General features: G+C 52.3%; 1 protein-coding gene across 3 annotated transcripts in view; it reads left to right on the forward strand.

Moving 5' to 3' along the window:
* Window positions 1-23,521, forward strand: part of SHB (SH2 domain containing adaptor protein B) — a 129,367-nt gene that overhangs the window by 65,005 nt on the left and 40,841 nt on the right. For all 3 annotated transcript variants that reach the window (XM_057721167.1, XM_057721168.1, XM_057721169.1), the window contains exon 3: window positions 20,203-20,418. In XM_057721167.1, coding sequence (XP_057577150.1) covers window positions 20,203-20,418 — 216 coding nt within the window. The remainder of the gene's footprint in view (window positions 1-20,202; window positions 20,419-23,521) is intronic.

A 23,521-nucleotide genomic window follows, 5' to 3' on the forward strand; every position in this document is an offset into this window, starting at 1 on the left:
CTCCCTGCTCTCCTGCGTCAGTTCTCACCATAACCTCCTCCTCCCAGGAGCCTTCCCCAAGCCCCTTGCTCCCACAGGACTCACATAATGCTTCTCGGCCCTCTTTTCCTGTTCTTGCTCTGGGTCCTGAGCGAGCCTCCCTCTCCTCCAGCAGCCTGGACAGGGCCTGAGTCATTCCCCAGAGTCTAGCACGGGGCCCGGCACTCGGAAGAGCTTGTTGAGACGGGATGAGAGCAGGCCTTTCCTCCGCACGCGTCTGGGGCTTGCCTTTGAAGTTGGTTTGATGGCTGCAAACGTAACAATCAGTTGGGATGTTGCGTCTCCTGTTCGTCCCTGAAAAATGAGCACTCGCACACAAATAGTGATTTTGAGGCTGTCGGAGCACATGCTCTCCTGAATGTGAAAACAGGCGACGCGGAGACAGTTGGCCTCACCCTGGGGGGAGATGTTGCAGGCCTCTGGGGTGTCTGTGGTTCGGGGAAGTTTGCAGTTTATGGAGCCTTTTGTGATGGGGAGGTCCAGGCCAGCGGGGTAACAGTCTGGTCTGACCCTGGCCCTAGTGCTTCCCCCCTCCCTCTGAGCTGACGGCTGCTGGTCACTGGGGCCTCGGAACTGTAACTCTTGAGATCTCAGAGCAACAGGAACACCCTAAATCCCCGTTGTGTTTCCCTTTACAAGAAGGCAGGTGAGCGGGGTGTCGCTTTACAAGGGAACGAAGCTCTGCCCCAGCAAGATGCGTGCCCGTCACACGGCTCGCCTGCCTTCCGGCTCTGTCGGCTTTGTTATACCCCATGGGTACCAGGAGCCTGAAGGAAACGTGGCTCCCATTGTCCCCACCCCCACTTCAGGGCCCTCTGTCCTTCAGTGGGGTCTTGTGTGACCTCAGGCCCCCACAGCCCTGTTGTCCATTCTCCCACTTGCCCTCATCACACAGTGAGAAGCTCCTGTCCACCCTCGACAGACTGACCGTCAGCCTTGGGCTAAAGGAGCAGAGCCTCAGCCTCTGTCTCTCTTTCCCGAGTGGGAGGCACAGGACTGCAGGCAGGCGTGGGGCAAGGGGTGGTGGGCCTTAGAGGGGCGAGAGGAGGGTGGCGGCAGACATCGCTGCCTAGGCCTCTCAGGTCCACCACAAAGAGATGCCTGGTGTGGGGGTGGGCTGGCAGGACTGCAGGAGCATTTTGTCCATTCACTGGTCATTTTGCAGCCCCTATGCCATGACACTGACATAAATGAGACCCTGGGAGGCAGCCACGGATCCAGGTTAGACATTACAGTGTCTTGGACTTCCCTTTGTGGGGTGGTGGTCCCCACCAAGATGGCACAGTCACTTGGGTTCCAAGGGAAGAGGAGGCAGGAAAGGCTTCCCAAGAGCTGAAGCACTGACCCAAGTCTTGACAGACAAGCAGGCTGGGAGGGGGGCACCCACCAGTGGGTTCACGGGTGCTTAGCTGGGTCCTGAGGAAGCTCAGAAGTGGGTGCTCTGGGGGAGGGGGAGAGACGATCTGTGCCACGCCCAGAGGGAGGAGAGCAGCCCCGGGTGGCCGGCATGGCTGCAGCTTCAAGGCCTGTAGAGGGCACGTGGGGAGATGTGCGGGTGCGGGGTGTTGGATGGCCAGTTCACAGAAGGTTTTCTGAGCCCCTGGAAGGAGTTGGGCCTCTACCCCAAGGACTGTTGGGAGTTAATCAACTGTAACCCACCTCTCACCCACTTCGCACCCATCAGCTTGTCTTTCCCCTGAATCAAATGGAGCTCACTGAGACCCCCCCCTGCTGGGACCAGGTGGGCACGGGGCCATTTGGGGCACACAGATGGATCCCACGGAGCCTCTGCTCTAAAACTGAGGTCAAGTGGGGACATTAGTCCAGGGTAAGAAGTTGGGGATACAAAGTCACATGGCAGTTAAAGCCAGCGCGGGAAGAAGTGTCTTCAGGCCTCGAGTGCGCGAGTGGGCAGCAGAGGGGCAAAATGCCTCCTGAGGGCGGTCAGGGACGTCACTGAAGGAGCTTGAGCTCTAAGCCTGGTCTGGGAGGCCTTGAGGAGCTGAAAGGAGAGGTTATTTCTGGGGGGGCGCGTGGGGTGGGGAGCACGCAGTGACCGTGGCCCAGGGCCTGGCACAGAGTGAATGTGCTGACTTTGTGATTCTGAATGTGTCTCGCAGTCAAGGGATGGGGAGCCAGCTGGTGGTGTAGAAATGAACATTTTAGACTCTCGCCTAAGTGTTAGCTGACCTACCAAATATTTTTTAAAAACTGCACTATTTAAGTCCTTAAAGCAGGCTTCCGCCATCTGGGTACTTATGCACATAATCACAACTCCTGCACACACCCAGGCCATGGGGCCTGGATTAGGGACCCTCCATCCAGGGTCGGTTAGGCTGCAAGGCTGTTCTTCCGACATGCTGCTTCTGCCTCCTGAGCAGGCTTCCCCTGGGAGCCCTAGCTGAGCTCGAAGGCTGTCCTTGCAGGTGAGAATCTTGGAAGCTCTCCTAGGGCTTAAGGGCAGAGGTGGGCTTCAGATCCTCCTGAAAACTGAGACACTCAATCAAGCCTGTGGACAGGTGGCCCACCCTGCGTCTGCTCCCAGCTGTGGACCGTGCCTGGCTGCAGGCACGCAGAGTGGCTGCAGTCACTCCAGCGCGAGCATTTTTCAAAACAGCCGTTTCAGGTTGTCCACCACATAGAAAAATCTCCATAAAGTACCCCAGCACATCTCATTTTAAACAGCGGGAGCTTCCTGGTGAACCTTGTAAGAGGAATTAGTTGCAAATTAAACCCCCAGGAAACAGAATGATTTGACCTATTGTATAGAATTGTTGGACGTGAGCCAACTGGATGTTGACAGACATCTGCCAGAGATGATTTGGCTCTTAGAATAATTGCTCTTGAGCCATTCCTTCTGGCAGACGTAAGGGAGTGCAGTCGAGGGTCTTACGGCAGCGACCTTCTCTACAGAGCAGTTGAGAAGAATTTCAGCACCCCTGTTCTCTCTGCTCTCCTTCCCTGCCCCCGACAAGGTCACTCCCACTGTTTGTGTCCTCAGCATCATCAGTGATGGAAGCAGGCCAGGAGGAGGGAGGCTTCCTCCGTGTGAGGATGAATGAGGTTTTCATGGAACTTGGGTGACAGAAGTCTCCTCACCAGGACCGCTGAGGCCCTGTTCTCCCTCAGGCTCAGAACTCACTGTGACCACTGCCTGCGAAGGAGCATTTTTACAGACCGGCAGCCAGTGGCCAACAGCTGCTGGAGGACACAGTGGTCAGCCCCGCTGTGTTGGCAGGAAGACTCAGAACAGCAGAGCCTTCTCCGCGTCAGTGGTGGGCAGGTGGTTGAGGTACCAGGCCCAGAGGCCAACAGGTTTAAGCACCAGAGGAGAGCTTGCCCTGACGACGGGTTGAGAAATGCCTAGGGAGGATGGACGTCCCTCCCGAGGCACGGCCTCTTTGTCTCACTAGGATGGATGAGCGTGGAGCCCTGGTGGTCACGTGGCCGGTGGCCGGTGCCTCCTTCCGGGGGGACGTGAGTGAAATCTGAAGTGCGTGTGTGTCTGCATGTGGTGGCAGCTGTAACGTGACAGCTGCCACCGCCCAGCCCCTCCTTCCCCTCTCGCCGCCCCCACCCGCACTTCCGAGCCAACAAGGAAGCTTGTCTGGCAGCACCAACTTAGCTGTCACACCACATCAGTTTTTGTAGGTTCCCAGCTAGTGGAAAAGTGCCAAGTGCAAGCAGATGATATACTTAATGAAATGCTCAGGAAGGAAGCTTCGGTTCCAGTTACTGGGGGCTTTCTATATAACATAAAGGCACTCCTTTCCCCAGAGTGTTTCCAAATTGTTTGGTGGTAGGTGCCATGCAAAAAAACGTGTCATGTTTCTAAACCCTGGAATCAGATCATGTCTTTTCAGAACCGTAACACACCTTGTAGGGGTCTTCCTTTTGGGGATAAATGTGGCAAATATTGAATAGTGAGGTAGAAGTTGATTCTGTTTATTCAGCATCAGTGAAGGGCCCAGTACATGACTGAAATTACAAAAGAAAAATGAAATGGGACGTCTTCTCCTTAAACTGATGGAATGGCGAGTCATTTATACCAGATGTCAGCTAGAAATAAGGCTGTGTATCTATCTGTGCACATGTATGTATACACTGCTCTAATCTGTAACGTCTGCACAGGGTTTTACGATCTACAAGGCTGTTTTTATATCCTTTGTCTGGTTTTATTTTATAACAGCCCCGTGAAGTTGATATTAGTATTCTCCCCACTCCACAACAAAGGATGCCGAGGCTCTACTGGGGCAAGGTGACCCCCAAAGGGGGTGAGCTGGTAAACGGCAGAGCTAGGTCTTGAACCTAAGACTCCTGAGTCTGGTTCCAAAATGTGCACATCGGTCGGTCTATTAGAGTTGCCAACATGTGTTGGTACCTGGGATTAAAGCACTGCATTATTGGGGGAAGTGGGAGGCCAATCATTTGAATTATATTTGCATGTATTCCAAGACAGTCAGGGTCTGAAACATGATGGAGCTGGGGGAATGGGTAGTGCAGAAGACAATGCTGTTTTCATACACAGCACTCTTCTTGCTCATTGGGTCGAGTGACATCATTTGGCTGTTGAGGAGCTGGAGGCCCAGAGAGGTTGGAAGACTCGCCAGGGCACCCAGCTTGGAAGTGGCTTGGATATGAGAGTCAAATCCAGATCCCATGGACCCTTTCTACTCTGTGCTACTGGGTTGCTACAACCATGTACAAATGTAAAATATGAAAAGGAAGGAACAGTATGAAAAGGGTTGATTCAGTAAATAAATGAACAACTGAGGTCCATCGTCTGCCTAACGTTTAGTCACTTTGCAGACGTGGGAGCTGCAAGGAGCCCAGGGTCTGCTGGCTGTGAACGCGGCCGGGCTCCTGACCCCCAGCCCGAGCTCTGCCCATTGCCCGCCGGGTCTCGGCTCGTCTGAATTTTCTGAGGGTCTTTGAGCCGACACATAGGAATGCTCTTGAGTTGATCTCCGTCCTCTGTTGCTAGCGTCATCTTTGGAAGAGAACTTTAAATTCCAGACTGCGGCAACCCCTCCCTACCAAGTGAGTCTGCAGTCTTGGGCCCATTTCAGAGATTCCATATTCCTCAGCAGTGAGTCCACGTTAGTCCTCCAGTTATTTTTAGGTGGGAACTTTATATTTTCTCTTTCATAGCACTTTGGCCTCCCTGCCTAGCAGGGGTTATATTTGCTGTCTAGCATTAATGTTGGAGCTACCTTATTTTTAGCTTGGTTCGTTTTTCTTCCTGTGATTTCTTTTTTCTTCGAATTTAATACACACTCAAATAGGCTTTCTCTCTGGCCCCACCCCCCACCCCAGTTCTCATTCACTGGGTCCTATGACTTAGTCCAAAGGTAAGTGCTAAGTCTCGTTTTGTTCCAGGGAAAAGGAAGAGAAAGAGTCTTCAGCAAGCCTCGAGTGTCTCTTGTCACATGGGCTGCTACTTGTCATTTTATTAAAATCTCTTCACCCGTCCCTCACCCTGTGTGCCCCGAATAAGCAATGCTTTTGACCCCTGCACTCCACCCCCACCCCACCTCTGCAGAGAAAACCTGCTGACCAGGGTAGCGTGGGGGACTCAGAGGGGCTAGGTTGTTAGACTGCTAGGGGGCCTAGCGTGTGAGCGTGTGACTGCATGTGTAAGCACATGCATGTGTATGCGTGTATGTGTGTGTACCTATAAGTACACACACACACACATTCTGGTGCTCTGCAGACCCTGTTTCCATCTCTGGCACCCGTAGCATCTGATTCTGGCTCACAGGCACCCCACAGATGACACTTGCAGTTGATACAATATGTTGTCATCGTTCAGTTCGTGTATACCCCTGCATGCGGTGGCAAGGCCGCAGGGAGCGTGTAGCCTAAAACTTGAGGAAGCAGGCCCCTGGAGGCCTGACTGGCCCAGCCCCCAGCACAGGGTAAGGTGAGGTGGGGCCGCGCCAGGGCCCAGCTCCCCCCTTGGCCTCCTCAGAAGCCTTCAGCGGCTCCCTGTTGCCTCTCCATAGAGTGTGATCCTCTTAGCCTGGTGGTGCTTAAGCAGATGACACACATAACCACATAGCCCCAGAGAAGACTGTGTTTTAGGCTGTGAGCTTCTCTAGGACGAGGGCCAGGCCTGACGGATCAGCGTTTCCCCGTAAACCAGCAGCACGAGGGCTCCGGAGGGAAGAGCGAGTGAAAGAACGAACTGGTGAAGCAGGTTGCTGCGTCCAGCCCTCCTCCCTCACCCGCTTGCCGTGTGGATTTCCAGGGGCAGGATCTCACTTCATTTCCCAAAGCACCTTTCTTGTGTTGGAGCTGGAATCCCGTGTCACTCCTATGGATGTGAACTTGCTAAGCTGCTTGTAGTCCTTCTGATGTCCTCAGCAAGGAGCCACCTTTCAGGAGGCAGCCTCTTGCAACTGGGTTGAGGTCTAGACCTGCTTCCCTGACCACCTGCCCCCTAAAATGGGCAGCCTGTTTGCTGTCACGCATCTCAGGTTGAGTTTGGTTTACAGCTTGCGGATCAGTGTTGGTTGATGGGAGTTACCGTGACGCGTCACTGAGAAGAATGGATAACAAGCCCCTGGGAGGGTGGGGGCCCTTTGCAGTGAAACCGTGGGTCCCAAATGGTTTCAGGGATCAGGCCTGTCCTCTTAGCTGTGTTTTGGGAAAGCTTTCATTGTTTGTGGTGCCGAGACTGTAACTACAGTTCTTTAACGTGTCTTTAAACATGGATTACCTCCACAGATGACCAGGGGCATGTTTGGGGGCTGTGTTATAATTACAGTGTGCATCTTAGAGTTAAAAACCAAAACATGATCTCCTCCAAACTCTATTTCCTAAACTTCAAATGTGTAAACATAACATGAAACACTAATAGTTTAAAAACAGTCACAAAAGCAGAAGCTGTTGATGGGAAGCCTGTTCCACAGGAATGTTCAGTAGGAGATGAGGGAATTCCACAGCCGTGGTGCTTCCCAAAAGCTGCAGGGAGCGAGAAGGACAGCATGCACGGGCGCTGGTGAAGGCAGATGTGGCAAATCCCAGCGGTGCCCCACGACCTCACTTACCTACTCGTACTGTCGCAGCCTCAGTTTCCCCATCTGTCCTGCAGTTAATATAAAGCTGCTGGCACCGTGCCTGGTTCAAAGTAGACCCTCAACAAGTGCTGTCATGAACAATAATAATAATAATAAAGGGGATAGTTTCATGTGCCACATTTGCGTGTGAAACCTCCTTTAAAAATGTTTTTTTAATTATTTCATTAAAAAACCACATGCTCTGGTAAGAAAACATACAGGCATATAGGAAATTAAAAGATGAACTCTTCAGAGACAAGAATCGTCATTAATAATTTGTTTTATATTCCTTTAGCTCTTTTCCCACTGGCTTACAAAAATACGCATCTCTGCATACAACCAGCGTTTTTTTCCTACATAAATGCTATCCTACTAGACATCGTCCTGCATCACAGATCTTGTCCAAGGTCATTATTCCTTTTGAATGGTTCTCTAATGTGACACAGTGTATTCAGTTGTTCCCCTATTCATAGACTTTTAACTTGTTTCAAGTTTTTTGTTCTTAACATTCTGCAGCAAACATCCATGTGCATTTATTTCTGCTTGTGGTTCTGGGTATTTCTGTAGAATTGATTTCCAGAAGTGGAACTACAGGCTCTAGGTATTTAATTTTTGTTAGATTCATCAATTTTGTCCCTGAAAAGGCCATTTCCAGTTTATACTCCCTCCACCAGTCTATGAGTTTGGTTCCCTTCCTAAGGTAGACAGATGTTTTAAAAATATTTTTTCCTGTGCTAAACTCTGAATGTGCAAAAGAGTGCTTATGTTGTCCTTTCAACCAGTATTTATAGGGGATCTGTAGAGCCACGTCCTGTGTTGGGACTCACAAGATGGATTAGACTTGAATTTGGCCCTCAGAAGCTGGAGTGGGGGTGGGAGCTAAGTGTGCAGATGGTTCGAACCGTGATAAAATCTCAGGGTCACTGGGCTGAGGGACCCTCGCCACTCACGTTGAGGACGTGTGGGGGTGGTAAGCACCGCCCTAGCTTCTTGAAGCAAAGGGCTAGTGACAGTGTCCGATTCATCTTTGAGCCACTGCACCACCTCTAACACACTGTGGGGGTTCGATACATGGGATCCCAACCCAAACGGAAACTGGGACTTGGGGTTCTGGGTCCCCCAGAGGGGAGCTGCTTGGAAAAGGCCACCAGCGGTGAGAAGGCTGTTTCCACTCAGCATCTCATGGCGCCTCTGCTCTCATGTTCCAGGCGTTGATGGCATCTCTCACACAGCATGGAGTCTCTTCAGGACACCTTTTTAAGGCCCCAAGAGGGGCTGTTCTTATTTCCCAGCATAAAAGCATTCATTATCCAGATGTTTCCTTCCAAAAATTCTTAGGATGGTCGTATGGATGGCGTAATCTGTGATAGCTGTTGACAGGAAAAGCCACTTGAAAGCAGTTCTGAACAGTGGTAGCTGTCGGGTTCCTAATTCTTGTTTGCAGCACCTCACACACACCTTCCCCTTCCCCACTCCTCTTTCAAACAAAACAAAAACACTGCATCAGGTTTTTTGTGCTGTGACACCGAGAAATACAAGATGTAATAGTAAAGTCAGAAAGACCAGTAGAGCAGGAATCAGGTGGGTTTCTCATTCAGACTTTTGCAAGTCCCTTTGATTCTGAGTTTCCTATTTGCCCTATTAAATGGGAATGCTAGCTGTGACCATTAGGATCTGTCTATAATCAGATGGTTATAAGAACCAAATAACACACAGGGCTTTGTGGACCAGAAAGTTCTATATGAGATGAGGGAGTCTTGCTGTTGGTCTTTTTTGTTAAAAAAAGGGTTGGCCCTTGGCAGGTGGTCATTGCTGGGCCAAGTAAGGATCCCCGCCGAGATCCCCACTGTTGCGGTGGCTTTGCTACTGTGAGGTCTCCTGGGGGTGGAATTGTGGGTTCCTCTTAGGGTGCTGGTACTTGGCTGCGTCCTTAGTTCTTTGGGGCCAGGAAAAGTGGCAGGTCCCCTCTAGGTTGTGATAAAGAGGTTTTCTTGTAGGCCTGGCTCTCTGTGTTGATACGCAGTCTTTTCAGGAACTGTTTGAGAAGGGGAGCAGACAAACAGCCCATCCTAGGACCACATGGTAAGCATGTGGGGAAGAGTTCTTCATAGAGGCATAAATTAGAGTTCTCCAGAGAAACAGAACCAAAAAGAGAGATTTATTATAAGGGACTGGCTCATGTGATTATGGAGACTGACATGTCCCAAGGTGAGTCAGCAAGCTGGAGACCCAGAGCCAATGGTTTAGTTCCAGTCCAAGTTCAAAGGCCTGAGACCCAAGACAGCTGATGGTATAGTTCCAACCCAAAAACTTGAGACCCAGGCAGAGCCAGTGTTTCAGCTTGAGTCTGAAGGCAGAAAAAAAGTTGCTGTCCTAGTACAAATGCTGTCAGGCAGGAAGAATTCTCTTTATTGGAGAAGGGTCAACCTTTTGTTCTATTCGGACCTTCAACTGATTGGACAAGGCCCACCATTAGGGAGTGCGATCTACTTTACTCAGTCTATGGATTTAAATGATAATCTCTAATGTCTGACCAAGTATCTAGGCACCGTGTGGCCGACAAACAAACAAAATTAATCACAGGCAGGAAAGCACAACTTTGTGTTGGAGTAGAGCTTCTCACCACAGAGGGTTCTCATGGGATATAGGGGTTGAATTTTAGAGGTATTTGCTGGAAGGTGGTTAGGGTGCCGAGGTCAGGGACCCTGCTCGCTGCAGGATGGGTGCTCATGTGTATGTCCCCTCTTCCTCCATGTGCTGGAGCCACAGCACTGGAACAAGAAGCCTGTGTGAGCATCCACTCTTCATAGAGTCAAACTGAGGACTCTGGAGCCAGAAGGGCCTCCGAGACCATCTGCTTCACCCTCTCCTGCCTCACTGGCAAGTGGATCAGGCAGCTGACCAGGGTCACACAGCCAGTGAGCAGGGGGCCAGGCTGGTCCCAGGCTGGCAGCCTCCTCATCACCATCCAGAAGTCTGAGGTTGTCTACAAGTCCCCAGGGAGATTAGTTCCTCTCTTGAAGCAGTTCCAAAGCAAGGAAGGCTGGGTCAGAGAGCTTGCCAGATCTCAGCAAGTTGCTTCCGGCTGGACAGCTGTGCTGGGCATGTGGCACAACGCCAGCAACACCCCTCAGCATGAGCCAGTGACCCCCATGACCAGCCCCAGGGCTGCCGCCTCCACCAGATGGGTACGGGTGGGGTTTGACCAATTTGGCTTCAAACCTGGCATGTGGGAAGGGGGGCTGTTAGGTACAGATGGAGTGAAGGGTCATGCCTGGAAGGGGGCCCTGGCTCTGCCCTGGGAGGCTGGCACCCTGCACCCGATGCCAGTTTGTAATCACTTGCTTAGGGCCAGCCAGCCTGGGACCAGGCATGCATTGGCCACCCCTCTAAAGATCTAGAATATGCTTAAATACCTCCTTGATGGGCAGCTCTCTTCCTCCTGATATCATCCTTTGCTTTCCTCCCAGACCGCCTAATGATTCCTGTAGGGACCTGTGTGTGGTCCTGGTCAGATAAAGCCCAAGATGACTTGAGTTACCCTGACTGATGAGCAAACTGATGACCAGAAGGAGGAGGTAACCTCATCATTCAGCATGGTGAAGCTAGGACCACGTCAGCTGGAGCTAGGACTCAGTTCTTCCAGTGCTTGCTTCCCTTGTTGACATGAACATGTTCATGTTGTTTTGGACCTGGTGGAGTGGCAGGAACACCAACTAGTGTTGGAAAGGCGGTGTAGACAGCTGCATGTAAACGTTAAAAGCATGGGCTTTGGAGTCAGGCTGCTTCCATCCCTGGCTTGCTGTGTGACGATCTTTCAAGTGGTGATGCCAGCAGCATCCTCTTAGAGGTGTTGTGGGAATTAAATGAGAACCCGGAGGCAGTGCATTTAGCACAGACCCTGGTACACCACATACACTCAGCACTCTCAGAATGTATTGAGAGTTGAGTCTCCCAGACCTTGGCTGAACCACTCAGGCTATCTGAGCTGCAGACTTCATACCAGTCAGCTGGGGAGGGGGCTTGGGTGTGGTCATGTTTCTTCCCCAAGGCTCTCTCTGGGAGGTTCTGTGAGAAAGGGCAGGTGATGCTGCTCGGTGAGGGGTATAGCCAAGCTGGTCTGGCATGAAAGCCTGTCCCCCGTGGCTTTATCACATCAGAGTGTGGCCCGAGGCCTCTCTGGAAGCTGAGACCCCCCCCCCCCCCCCATGCCCAGCAGACTGGAAGATCGCACCAGAGGGGTGGCTAGCCCTCTCTGTAAGTACAGTCCATCAGTACTCAGAAGACACAAGGCTGGACCACGTCTGCCTCTGTTTGCGGAGGCCCCTGGCAGTCCCCGCTGGGCCCCGGCCTCTGTCTGCAGCATGGGGGTCAGGGGACGCCCGCCCCCTCAAGGTTGACCTGAGGGTGCTGCTGCCACCCCGGCCTCTGCCCCTTATCCCAGTGGAAATGCTTGCTTTTCCACTTTTGGGAACTGTTTGCAGGAGTGTTTTTTTCTTTCTGGAGCCCTGGACATCCTCTCTCCACTTCTTGAAAGGGTAGAGCCCTAGTTGTTTGGAGGTTCGGACCTTCAGGTCATCAGCAGCTGATCACCACGCCCTGGTGTTTCCTGCTGGCTTCTATAAAGGCTTTTTTCTGAACGTGCAAACCTGATTGAGACTGCTGGCCCACATTTTCCAGTTTCCTATCCCTCCTGGCATTCAGGGCCCTGCACAGCCCAGCCGCAGTTTCCTTTTCTGGCCACTCGCCATCTCCTCTTCCTCAGTCGCCCTGGGCTCTTTGATTTTGCCTCCAGTCCCCCAGGCTTCCCTCTGTCCACAAGTTGGCTTGCGCGCGTCCTGCCTCCGTTGCCCTCTCTCCTGGGGCCCCGTCTTCATCCGTCTGAATCTTCCTTCTTTGCTTGAGTATATTCTACCCTGGGCCCCCCACTCGCTGTCTGTGACACCAGGCAGGTCCCCCGGCTTCTGTGGTCCTTGAGGGGCCTCTTTGCACGAGAACTTGAGATCCTCTGAAATGCCACCTCCTCCCTGAGGGTTTTCGAAATCCCCAGGACTGCCTCTGCTGTACGCCTCCTCCGAGCTGCCACCGTCTGTACCACTTTAGAACGGGGTTGGTCCCAGCGGAGGCTGTGAGGCTGCCAGTCGCCTTCGCCGGTCTGTGTCTTGGGGACGAGGAAGGACATGCAGCCAACACCCAGCACAGTGCCTGGCCCAGGCAGGCGCTCACCAACGCATAACTGTCACTCACTCAGCGCCCATGGGCGTGGGGGGGTCCCGAGTCTCCTGCTGAACCACGGGTCCTTTGGGGGCGGGGGGAGCCTCGTCTCACAGCACTTGAGTGCTCAGCATCGGCCTGGGGTCCGCCTTAGCACCCCGTGAGGGCTCAGGGGTGTTTGAGAAAGAAAAGCAGGCCGGCTGCCCGCTGGCCTGTGGACGTGGGTCTTCCGGCGACATGGAAGCAGCGCGGGGTCTCCTGAGAAAGTTGCAGCTCTACGTGCACGCCCGCTGCCGCACTGCCTGGGGCCCGGGAGCAGCCGGGGTCTGGGCGGCGAGTTCGCCTCAGGGAGTCTCCGCGGGGGATGGCGACAGAACGCGGCCTGCAGCCGCCCGGAGGCCGGTGCACGCGAAGGCCAGTCCCTGGAAGAGCGCGGGGGGCCGGGCCGGGCGGAAGGGCCGTGACTGCAGACGGCTCCCGAGAGCTCCGCGAGAGGCCGGCGGGGCCTTTCCCACCGTGAGCGCAGCGCTTTCGGTGTCATCAGGTGTGTGCACTTGTCTTCCCCGGAGAGGACCGCAGGACACGGCCCTGGGGAGGCCCCGTCCCCGTACGGATGACCGAGGGAAGGCAGCAGAGCGGACTCCCTGACTCAGACCCGGGCCTTCCCCTCGCCCTCGGGCTGAACGTGGAAGAGCCAGCGGGGCCGGTTCCACAGGGCAGCCCCAAGCCCGCGCTGCCCCCGCCGCCGTGACCGTGGCTCTCCTTCCGCACCCCTGCTCTGCGGAGCTCACCCTCTTTCTCTGGGGTGTTTCTGTGCACGCCTGGAAAAGAGATGGTAAGAGGACTCCAATTAGTCAGTCTCCTGGCTTCTAGACAACTCCGGAAACCGGCCTAGATGGAGGAGGAGGGGGTGGGGCCTCTGCTTGGGTTGGGTTGGGTTTGTGTCCAGCTCTGTCTCCCAGCCACCCTGCCCTGCCCTTGCTGCCCGGCAGCGTCCACCCCAAGGACCCCTGCTGTCCCGTGCCACCACCTCGGCCTCCGGGGGACCCCTGAGTTCGGGCGTTCATTGAAGACCCCTCTGCCGGAGGGCCTTTCTCCAGCAGATGTTCTAACAGTTTAGATGAGGAGCGCGTGCCCTGCCTTCCCTTTGATGTGGTGCCCGGAACTTGGCTGGGTTTCGGCTGCACATCTAATTAGGAACAGCCGCCCGCCCCTCCTGTGGGACTGCTCACGCGGGCTGTGGTGCCGGGTGTGCTTTTTAACACCTCAGACCTGACTGAAGTAGATGCCCCTGCCTCCAGAAGGTTACAAACAAGGCAGTCCGATAAAAGGGATGTGAGGAAGTGTCTAAGAAAGGCAGGAAGAAGAGCTCTGGTCTAGGAGTTAGAGGACGTGGGCCCTCGTCCTTCTCCAGGCCTCAGTTTCCCCATCTGTAAAATGTAGTCATTAGACTCCTGGGCACGCACCTCTCCCCGGTGTGTTTTGTGTCCATAGGAGTTGATCTGGAGCAAAGCTCCTATGTGGAGGTGAGAGATTGCCAAAGCAGCAGCTAAAATCAGAAGTTGTGAATCCAGAAATGGAAAGTTCACAGTTGGGTGGTGAAACCCTTCCATTTCCAGTGCAGGGTTGCCGGGTAGAGTTCGTAAGCAGGCCTTCTGCAGCTCTGGGGGATGAAGAGTGATCTCACAGGAGGAGGGCTCTTGGAATGCTATTCCAAGGACGCCCCAGTAGTGGTAACTGAAATGAAATCAACATTCCCAGAGTGCCTTCTGTGCACCAGGCGCTGTCCTAAACACTGAACGTACATGAATTCGTTTGATCCTCATGACATCCTGGATACTGTTGTCCCCTCCTCTGGAGATGAGGAAACTAGGGCAGCTTGCTCTGGGTCCCCCACTGGGGCCAGGATTCGGGCCCCAGCAGTCTGGCAGGATCAGTGCTTTCAGCCACCGTACTGTGCTGTTGAACCTGTCACTTACCTGGACCAGGACTTTGCCTCCCAGGTGGCTGGTGCAGGGCAGCCCCAGTCAGTGGAGGTTGCATTGTCCTAGCAATGCAGCCCTAGACCATGCAGGCCTGATGGCACAGCCGGGCAGGCCCACCGCTGGCTGAGTAGAGGTTTCTTGGGCTGAGAGGTGATGGCAGGGCCTGGGAATGGAAGCCTCCTTGGCCACACATCTCTCCTGAGCTCTGCCACCCTGTGATTTGGGATCTGGTGTGGATTCCCAGACAAACCAGCTGGGAAAATTAGAGGTGAGGGGCCTGCAGGCCAGCGTCTGTCATTTCCAGCTAGGCCTCTGCACGTCTGTGCCAGCCTCTGCCCGCCCAGCTCCACCCTGCCCGAAGGTTCTAGGGCACCTCTCCTTAGACGGTCTTGGGGGTGCTGCCCTGTGGCATTCAAGGCCGTCCAGAGCCACTTGCACCTGCCTCGGCTCCCTCTCCCACTGGGCTCCCTGGACAGCCCACCTTCCCCACGTACCCCTCATGCTTCCAGCCCCTGTGCCTGTGCTTCTGTCCTTCCTTCATCAAACGCCCATTTTCCCAGCCCTGCCATCGTGCCATGACCTCACTCTAAATTCTTTAAGGCCCTCCCGGATTTCCCCCAACTGAGTCATAGGGTCACGTCTGCTCCCTGTGGAGGACCCTAAGCGCCTCTGTCTGTGCTGGGGGCTCTGGCCCTCTCTCCCCGAGGGCTCTCTGAAGACCAGGATTGTGTCTGCTTCATCTCTGTCTGCTCTCATGCCAGGCATTCAGTAGATGCCTGGCTGGTGGTGAGGAGAGGTGGATGCGGGTGTTCTGGGGAAGACTGGGTGTACTAGCAGTGTACACTGATTTCCTCAGCCTGTTTCCCAGAGGTGAAGCCGAGCCCTGCCCTCCTTTTTCTGTTTCTGAAAGGAAGGTAAAGAGATAAAGAAATGATTTGCTTCTTCTAGTCTTTTTCATTAGATATGTGTCCTTCTGCTTTCAAAATACAGATTTGAGGCTATGCATAATGAAAGGAAATGTGTATAATGAGGCTGTTATAAATGACATCAAGATCCACATAGAAGGAAGGGCTAGTGGAAGTGAATCTACCCAATATCTAAGCTAACCTGGCTATTGAGGTTAAGCATCAAAATTAACTCTGACCTTCCTGACAGCCAAAGGAAATAAACAAAACAGACACACACAAACAAAAAACTGTGAGGGGGAGGCACAGGGGTGGTGCACACCAGGGTAAAGTGTAGCTTTTTGCCTGTGGACTCGGGGAACTCTAAACACTCAGAGCTATTCAAGAGGCCCCTGGTTTGCACCGGGCTCTGTCCTGGCCCGTCACTCAGATGATCCCCCGGCCCTCCTTGCCTCTCAGGGCCACAGCCCTTGGTCAGCACACCAGCCTCATCCTCCTGGCTCTGTGCCCTTGGTGAACACGCCCAGCGCCCCTTCCAGTTCTAAGATTCTCTGATTCTGAAAGAAAGTGCTCTATTTTTTTTTCTTTCTTCATTTGTAGTTCTACTTGAAAACCTTTCTACTACAGAGGTCAACAGAAATCCCTACCCTGTCAATTTAATGTTTCTGCTCCCTGCCTGAGAGGCATAAAATCACAGCCTGCCACCCAATATTAAAGGTCATTTTCCATGAATTTATAGATGGTGATGTCCAGATAACTTGTGACTTAAAACATACGGTTACCAGCTCCCCTATTAGATCAGTCTCTGGACCGTCACAGATAGGTCTGGGTAATAAGGAGGACAGGCCCAGTTATTAGGCAGGGGACAGTGATGTCTGGTGAGCTGGCCTGGCACAATGGCCCTTGACTTCCTGGGGCTCATGGCAGACCTCTCCTGGGAGAGGAGATGCTCCCTAAATGGGTGTTTTCTCAGGCAAAGGCAGCTGCTTCTGAAACAGCTCCTATAAGCCCAGTGTGCTTAAAATCATATTTACTTTCATGTGATCCTCTCTTAATTACATTTTTTTCGTTACCAGCATCCTTATTCATTATTTAAAACAACTTTGAGAAATTATTATGCAATAATTCCTCCCTCTATACACAGTAGCTGTTTACCTTCCTGTATCAGGTTTTCCTCCCTTTATTCATGTGTGTCTGTACTTAAAACATTGCTGTCATCAGAGTTTAGATATTATGGGCAAAGTGTATGGTGGTGGTGTTCAGCAGTTCCTAAGCCAGGAGTAGAATTGCTTTGGGGCATTGTTTGCATTGCCCAGGACTTGTTTAGAAAGCCCCCAGTATACGGTTTGCTCAACACATAAACAGTCTTGTATTTCACTTTTTAACTTAGCATAATTTCATGCACCCTTTTCCATGTAGCTACATAATCTTCAGATTTATCATTTTAATGGCTGCTTAATATTCCATCCAGTTAGCGTGCTGTAATTTACTTAACTGCTCCCTATTGTTGGGGCCTTAGTGAAAATGTGAATTCACCATGTAGTACAGGGGGAAGCTTGTTTTAATGATTACCATTATAACATCCCCTGCCCTAACTGCATGCCATTACTAACCCAGCTTTGGTAAGGCGCAGATGCTTCTGGAACAATAAATCCTGTCGGAGAGGTGTGTGCACAAGTCCCTCTGATTTAATAGCTAATCTGTTCCCTGCACATGTTTTCCTTTTAGTCTGGCATTTATGTAGAATATCCATCTCTTCTGAATATTGTGTAATACTAGACTGTATGCATTTGCCATATTGTTCCAGGTACCTTATCACGGTCAGAGACTTTCATAAATTAATTGGAATTTGGGGGTGAAGAGGGGTTTCTGGCTGTCAGTTGTCATTCATTTATCCCACCCACATTCATGGAGTATCTGTTTGCAGCTGGGCTCTGAGAGACAGAGAGAGAGAAAGCAAGGATGTTCATGATTATTGGGGGCCCACAGAAGCGCATCCATGTGGCCCAGGATTACATGGTGATTTGCGTGCAAAGTGCTTTGTGACTGTAGAGTACATGTTCGTGGTCCTTGGTCCTGCTTGTGAAGGAGGGTGAAGTGGAAGGTGGTTTTCCGAGGTCAGCGTCTGTCAGCCGCATTCCCAAGGTCCCCAGCCCTTGGAATTCTCCAGAGATAGGAGGGTAGACTTAGAACCAGGGCAGCAGAGATGCAGATGACGACGACCCCACAAAGCACTGATCAGACAGCTTGGTCGATTTTGTAATTTACAGAGTTGGCCTGAGAACCATGTAGTGAAGTTTTCCCCTTTTCATTTTCTTTCTTTCTAAAAAGAGAAGGTTATTCTTATTTGCTGAAGAAAGTATCTTGGTTTGCTGCTTGCACCCCGCCTCCACCCACCGGCTCCCCAGGACTTGCCATCTCCCTTTTTAGCAGAGGGAAAGCAAGCCTTGGGCTTGCCTCCCGGCAGAAGTACCCACCTAGTTGGTTTTGTTCTTATTCATTCTTTTTATGTTTATCATCTACTTTTGGTAAGCATAATGGCTCATGGGTTGGCAATTAAAATTTTCCTTTTTAAGTGCATTTATTTACTCTCAAAAAATGAAGCAATATCAATAAAAATGGTAAATAATACCCCAGGTGGTACTTGAAAACGGCAAAATCATGAAGTCAGTATGTACTCAAAGTTTGGGAGATACTGCCATAGTGCTATTTAAGGTCAACAGTAAAAGTCACTACCCAGCATCAGTTAGTTTCTTTTGTATCAGGGCCTTTGTCCAGGGTGGGATTTTTGTCAACCCTATGAGCTGGCCTTGGATCATGAAGCCCAGTCTAAAAGAATGCTCTTCCTCGGGAGGGCTGATGTCATTCATGTGTTTTGTCAGCTGCTCTTCAAGGCACATGACTCCCGTGGGCTTCTAATGTATCTTTATGGTGCTGGAACTCTGATTTGGAGAGTGCCTCAAGACTCCGTTGAAAACAGCTCACTCTTACCACCCTCACGCTTTTTTATCAAGCCCCACTGCCCCCTCCCACCTCCTTGGACCTGGCACTCCAGCAAAAGTAGCAGTGAATAGACACACAGTGGAATATTATTCAGCCTTAAAAAGAAATGAACTTTCTTTCTTGGCTGCGTTGGGTTTCCATTGCTGCGTGCAGACTTTCTCTAGTTGTGACGAGCGGGGGCTACTCTTCACTGCAGTGTGTGGGTTTCTCATTGCAATGGCTTCTCTTGTTGTGGAGCATGGGCTGTAGGTGCTCAGGCTCCAGTAGTTGCAGCATGCAGGCTCAGTAGTTGTGGTGTGCAGGCTCAGTAGTTGTGGCTCACCAGCTCTAGAGAACAGGCCCGTAGTTGTGGCGCACGGGCTCAGTTGTTGTGGTGCACGGGCTTAGTTGCTCCACAGCACGTGGGATCTTCCCAGACCAGGGATTGAACCCGTGTCCCCTGCATTGGCAGGCAGATTCTTAACCACTGAGCCACCAGGGAAGTCCCAGAAATGAACTTCTAACGCCTGCTACAAAATGGAAGACCTTAAAAACATTATGCCACGTGAAATAAGACTGTCACAGAAGGCCAAATACCATATGATTCCACTTATATGAGGTGCCTAGGTGGTCAGAGACAGAAAGTGGAAGGGTGGTTGTCAGGGGCTGGGAGGGGAACTGGGGAGTTAGTGGGGGACCGCTGCAGTTTAGGATGATGAGGAACCCCTGGAGACGGATGGGGGTGAACGTCTCACAACAACATAAATACACTTAATGCCACTGACTTGTGCGCTTAGAAATGGTAAGTGGCAAACGTTATGTATAGTTTACAGGTGAAACAAGAAAGTGGGCCGTGAGCACGTTCTCTCCAGCTGCGCTGCCTCCGCTTGCCCTGTCCCCCTCGTTTCCACTCGTCCAGGCTGTCGGTTCAGATGTCCTCTCTCCTCCTGCCTCATCCCTCCCAGGCCCTGCAGGAGCCCCCTTGATGCAGAGTATGACGGTGATTTAGGTGCCCGTTGTATCTCTTCTGGAAGCGGTGGGCTTGCCGAGAGCAGCCTCAACGGCAAACCCTTTCCTTTCCCCCAGTCCTCATATGGGCCCCACACGCAGTGGGTGTTTTATGGTCAAAGCAAGAAAAGTGCCCCTGTTTGATGAGGAAGCACGTGATTGTAGCATGCTGGCATCTGTCATTCAGCCACCACTGTCCTCTCAGGAATGAGCAACAGCTGAAAGGAACGTGCCCTGTCTGGGGCCTCATCTAGATGGGCGGCCGCGCCTCAGCCCACACTGGAGCCAGGCCTTGGCATCCTCTCCAGAAGATTAAGACCTTTCCCTTCCTTATTCAGAAGTGAAACTGGACATCTGCTCTCAAGTTTCTTGGCTGTATTTAGTGTGTTATAAGACAGGCAGGCCCTGGGGGAGGTAAAATGCAGGAAAAGGGTCATTCATGGGGCTTTGTGGGGAAGAAATCATGACCCTGGGTCCCCTGGCAGTGGCTCTTGGCTTCTTAGGTCTTTAAAATGAATATGTGAGCTGGGTGGAAACCTGAGAGTTGTTTGGCTCAGTCTGCACATTTTAGAGATGGAGGTGACAAGTCCAGAGACCTGGGAGTTGCCCTGCTGGGAAGACCACCCCTCCCCCCACCCACCCCGCCATCTGTAAGCAGTGGGGCTGAGAGCTCTGCGTGTCCCGGGCTGGTGTCAGAACACACCCGGAGCATCACACTCATGTCTGGGCCCTGCCCTTGAAGACTGTGGACAGTGGCAGGGAGGCTTCTGGTCCTGTTGTTTGGTCCAGAGCCTGAGATCTTGGTGAGGAAGACTTAGCGGTGAGAGCAGAGACGCTGCCCTCGAGAGGCAGGACGGAAGTTAAATGCAATGAGGGGCCTGTTCTTTGCGGCCCCCACCTCCCTGGCTAGAGACTCTGAATTCCTGTGGGTGTCACCTGGCAGGTCCCAGGTGAGGAAGCGTGTGCTGTGTGTGCTTTACATCTCTGCTTCCTTCTTTTTGACTGCAGAATTTCAGAGGCAGGAAAGCGTCCGGTCCCAACACAAAGGCATCCAGTTATACGACACCCCTTACGAACCTGAGGGCCAAAGCGTGGACTCTGACTCCGAGAGCACAGTCAGCCCCCGACTGCGGGAGAGCAAGCTGCCCCAGGATGACGACAGGCCCGCCGATGAGTACGACCAGCCGTGGGAGTGGAACCGGGTCAGCATCCCCGCTCTGGCAGGTAAGGAGCCAGTGGACCTGCTCAGAGACAGCTGACCCTCATGGCACTCACCTTTGTAAAGGGAGTACGTGTACAGGTCCCGGCCTGCTCAGGTAAAGCACAGGGGCTCTGAGGGCCCCTCAGACATGAGGAGGGTCCAGGAGGGATCTGCAGAGGGGCTTCTATTGGGCCTCGTGAGCCCAGTGGCTCCACGCTGTCATGCAGCTGCTGCAGGCCTACCTGCATCCAGGACTGCTGTGTTTTCTGGCCCAGCTTCAGCGCGAGCCCAGTCGCAGAGCACAGGCCGTGGGCACATTCTGACCTCAGGGGCTGACCCCCTCCCCTGGCTTAGAGCCCCTTGAGTGACTTGGGTGCCTCTCCTCTCCCATAGCCTTCTAGAAAGCAGTCTGCCACCTGTCCTAATTTGTGTTCACATCCTTTGGACCTCCCAGTCCTTAGGATCCCAGGCCAAGGTTATGATCTAAAGCACAGAAGAGGCATGGTGATGATGAGAGCTGGAGAATGACCTGAGTGTCCAGCAGTGCTGGTTACATGGAATATTGTACGTCCCCTACAAAGTCATGTTGACAGAGAGTCTATAACAACCTAGGAAAATGCTCATGTTTACTGTTAAGAGGGGAAAGTCAGATGCAGAAACATTTTTATGCATCTAAGAGTTTAGGCATATAAACAGAGACATCGAGTGACTAATTTAATTCTTACCACATTGAAGGTCCTAAAGGGAGAGTTTTTATTTTCAATTTAAGATTCATCTTGCCTTGAATCTCCCGTTTTCATGCACAGCTAGACCCTTTCTCCCTTCCTAGTCCCCTGAAGTAAGGCCTCTGCCCTCCACTCATCTTGATTCCCTCAGTTGAAGTTCTGACTGTTCTAGTACATCCTGCTCACAGTTCCCTGGATATAGCGCACCGTGCAATCCCACGCCTTCTGCCTTAGTGCCCTTCCCTGCCGTGTGCTATCTGGAAGAGTCCTGTGCTTCCTTTGCCGTCTCTGTGAGCCCTCCCGGTACATAGCCACACGTCCCACAGGCTTCCTTGCTGCCTCTTTGGGCCTGTTGAGCTTCCTGCACATGACGGGTGGGGCATTTCTCTCACCAAATAGTCAGTGCTATAGGTGCTGGGGCCACCTGCCAGGCCATGAGCACCGGCCAAGAGCCAGAGACAAGTAGTCATGTGGCTGAAGATCCTTGGTCACCTCAGGTCTCTCCCATGCATTTCACAGTCTTCTCTGTCCTCGGCACCAGGGAATACAAGAACTATCCCCTGGCATGGATGATAAAGCTGTGTTCTTCCCAGGTGTGGGAGACGCTAGAATGGGGCTGACGCTGCCCCAAAGGTGGCTCTTCACAAATACCAGTTTGATTAAAGGGCTAAAGGGCTCATGTGACAACTCTCCTAGACACCGAGAGCCTGTGGCAAGAGATGACACTGCAGGTGGGTGTGGTGTCTTGCTCTCTCCTGGACTGACCACCTTGCAGGTCATGTTACCTTTGATGCTCTAGTCTAGCCTGGTGCTTTGCTGCTCAAAATGTGGTCCCTGGACCAGCAGCATCACATCACCGGGGAACTGATGAGAAATGCAGGGTCTCGGGCCCCACCCCAGACCTGCAGAGTCAATCTGTTTTAAAAGACCCCCAGGTGATTCATGGGCACGTTAAAGTGAAAAGCACTTATCCTACAGGACATCATCTCTTCAGAAGGCTCTCAGGCCAGAACTTGCCCGCTTCTGCCCAAAGCTAGCTTTAGAACTACTATACATTTAGTTTTTCACAAAGGATCACAAGGTCTCAGATAGAACTATCTCCAAGTAAGTTTCTGAGCCACAGGTATCCATTCTGGACTTGGTTTTATGTTGCTGAGTTGCTGTCATAAGTGTCATTATAGGTCAACTTCTTAGGCTGCTGATAGAAGGCAGATGCAGAATCATGTCCCCACCTGTGTCTCATCAAGTCACTTAGCTCATCCTGCTCTTGTGCAGATACGGATTGTGCTTTTCTCCAAGGAGCTTTTGGCTCGGTTCTGATTTCTGGGGCATAGAAGAAGGAAGCTGTTTCCCTTGGGCTGGAGGGATGCTGTGAGCAGCAGCCTTTAGTCTTGACCGGATCCCTCCCTGCGTCTGTGGACAGAGCCTATCGGGTGAGGCGTTGCAGGCAAGGAGCACCCTCCTATTTCCTAGTCCCAAAGTGCAGGTGGAATGAGGTGGATGGGCCACCTCTCAGGTAATACGAATGAGTTGAAACAGCTCAGTTGGGTTGCTAAAGTGCTGCCACAGTCCTAGTTGTAAACCTAGAAGGCTGGCTGCTTAGAAACAAAGGATAATGTTCCCATCTAGTGTGTGTAGCACGTGCTTTAGCATGGCATTGGTGGTGTCCGGGAGCAAGGCCGTGCTGGGCTGTGCCTTGCCCTCCTTATCACAATACCTTTCTGAAGTGCCCCCCTTCAGTTTCTCTGGGCCCTAGGGAGCTCTGTGATGGGCTCCAAGAGCCTGGGCTAAAATCCACCGGGCAAAATTGTTATGATCTCTTTCCATCCCTTGTGTTCTGACTGCATGTTTAGCTTACATGAGGAAACCTGGTTGGTGTTTTCAGGTTGCCAAAGGTGTGGAGTGTGGGGACCCCCAGAGGGCAGAGGTAAGCCCACCAAGAAGGAGTCATAGGGATTTAGGGTCCCAGTGAGTGGTAAGAGTTTCAGGTATGCCCCAAAGTGTATAAGGAGCTTCCTGTCACTGAGATTGGCCAGCAGAAGTTTGAGGCAGGATTGGTGTCAGGAGGGCTTTGCCCTGCAGTGGGAGGTTGGCCTACTTCCAGGGCTGCTTCCACGCTTCATTCCTTCGGACCCCAGCATGCTGATCAGAGGCTGGGAGAGGGGAAGGCCTCTGAACTGTCTCTGCCATTCAGTCTTACAAAGCAGACGTGCTTTCTGCCTTTCAAAATGCTGTCCTGCACTGCGTTCATGAAAAGAGGCTCTTCTCAAAGGGATGCTTTGGTGTTCTCCGCAGAAGTAGGCCTTCTCAGCCAGCGCGGCCTTTCGGGGAGGCTCGATGATCACTTCCCGGTTGTTGTGAACACAGCTGTTGCAGGGTGTGAGGTGGTCCTAGCATCTTG

The sequence above is a fragment of the Hippopotamus amphibius genome, chromosome 2 (assembly GCF_030028045.1).
Source record: "Hippopotamus amphibius kiboko isolate mHipAmp2 chromosome 2, mHipAmp2.hap2, whole genome shotgun sequence".
NCBI classification, from domain to species: Eukaryota; Metazoa; Chordata; class Mammalia; order Artiodactyla; family Hippopotamidae; genus Hippopotamus; species Hippopotamus amphibius.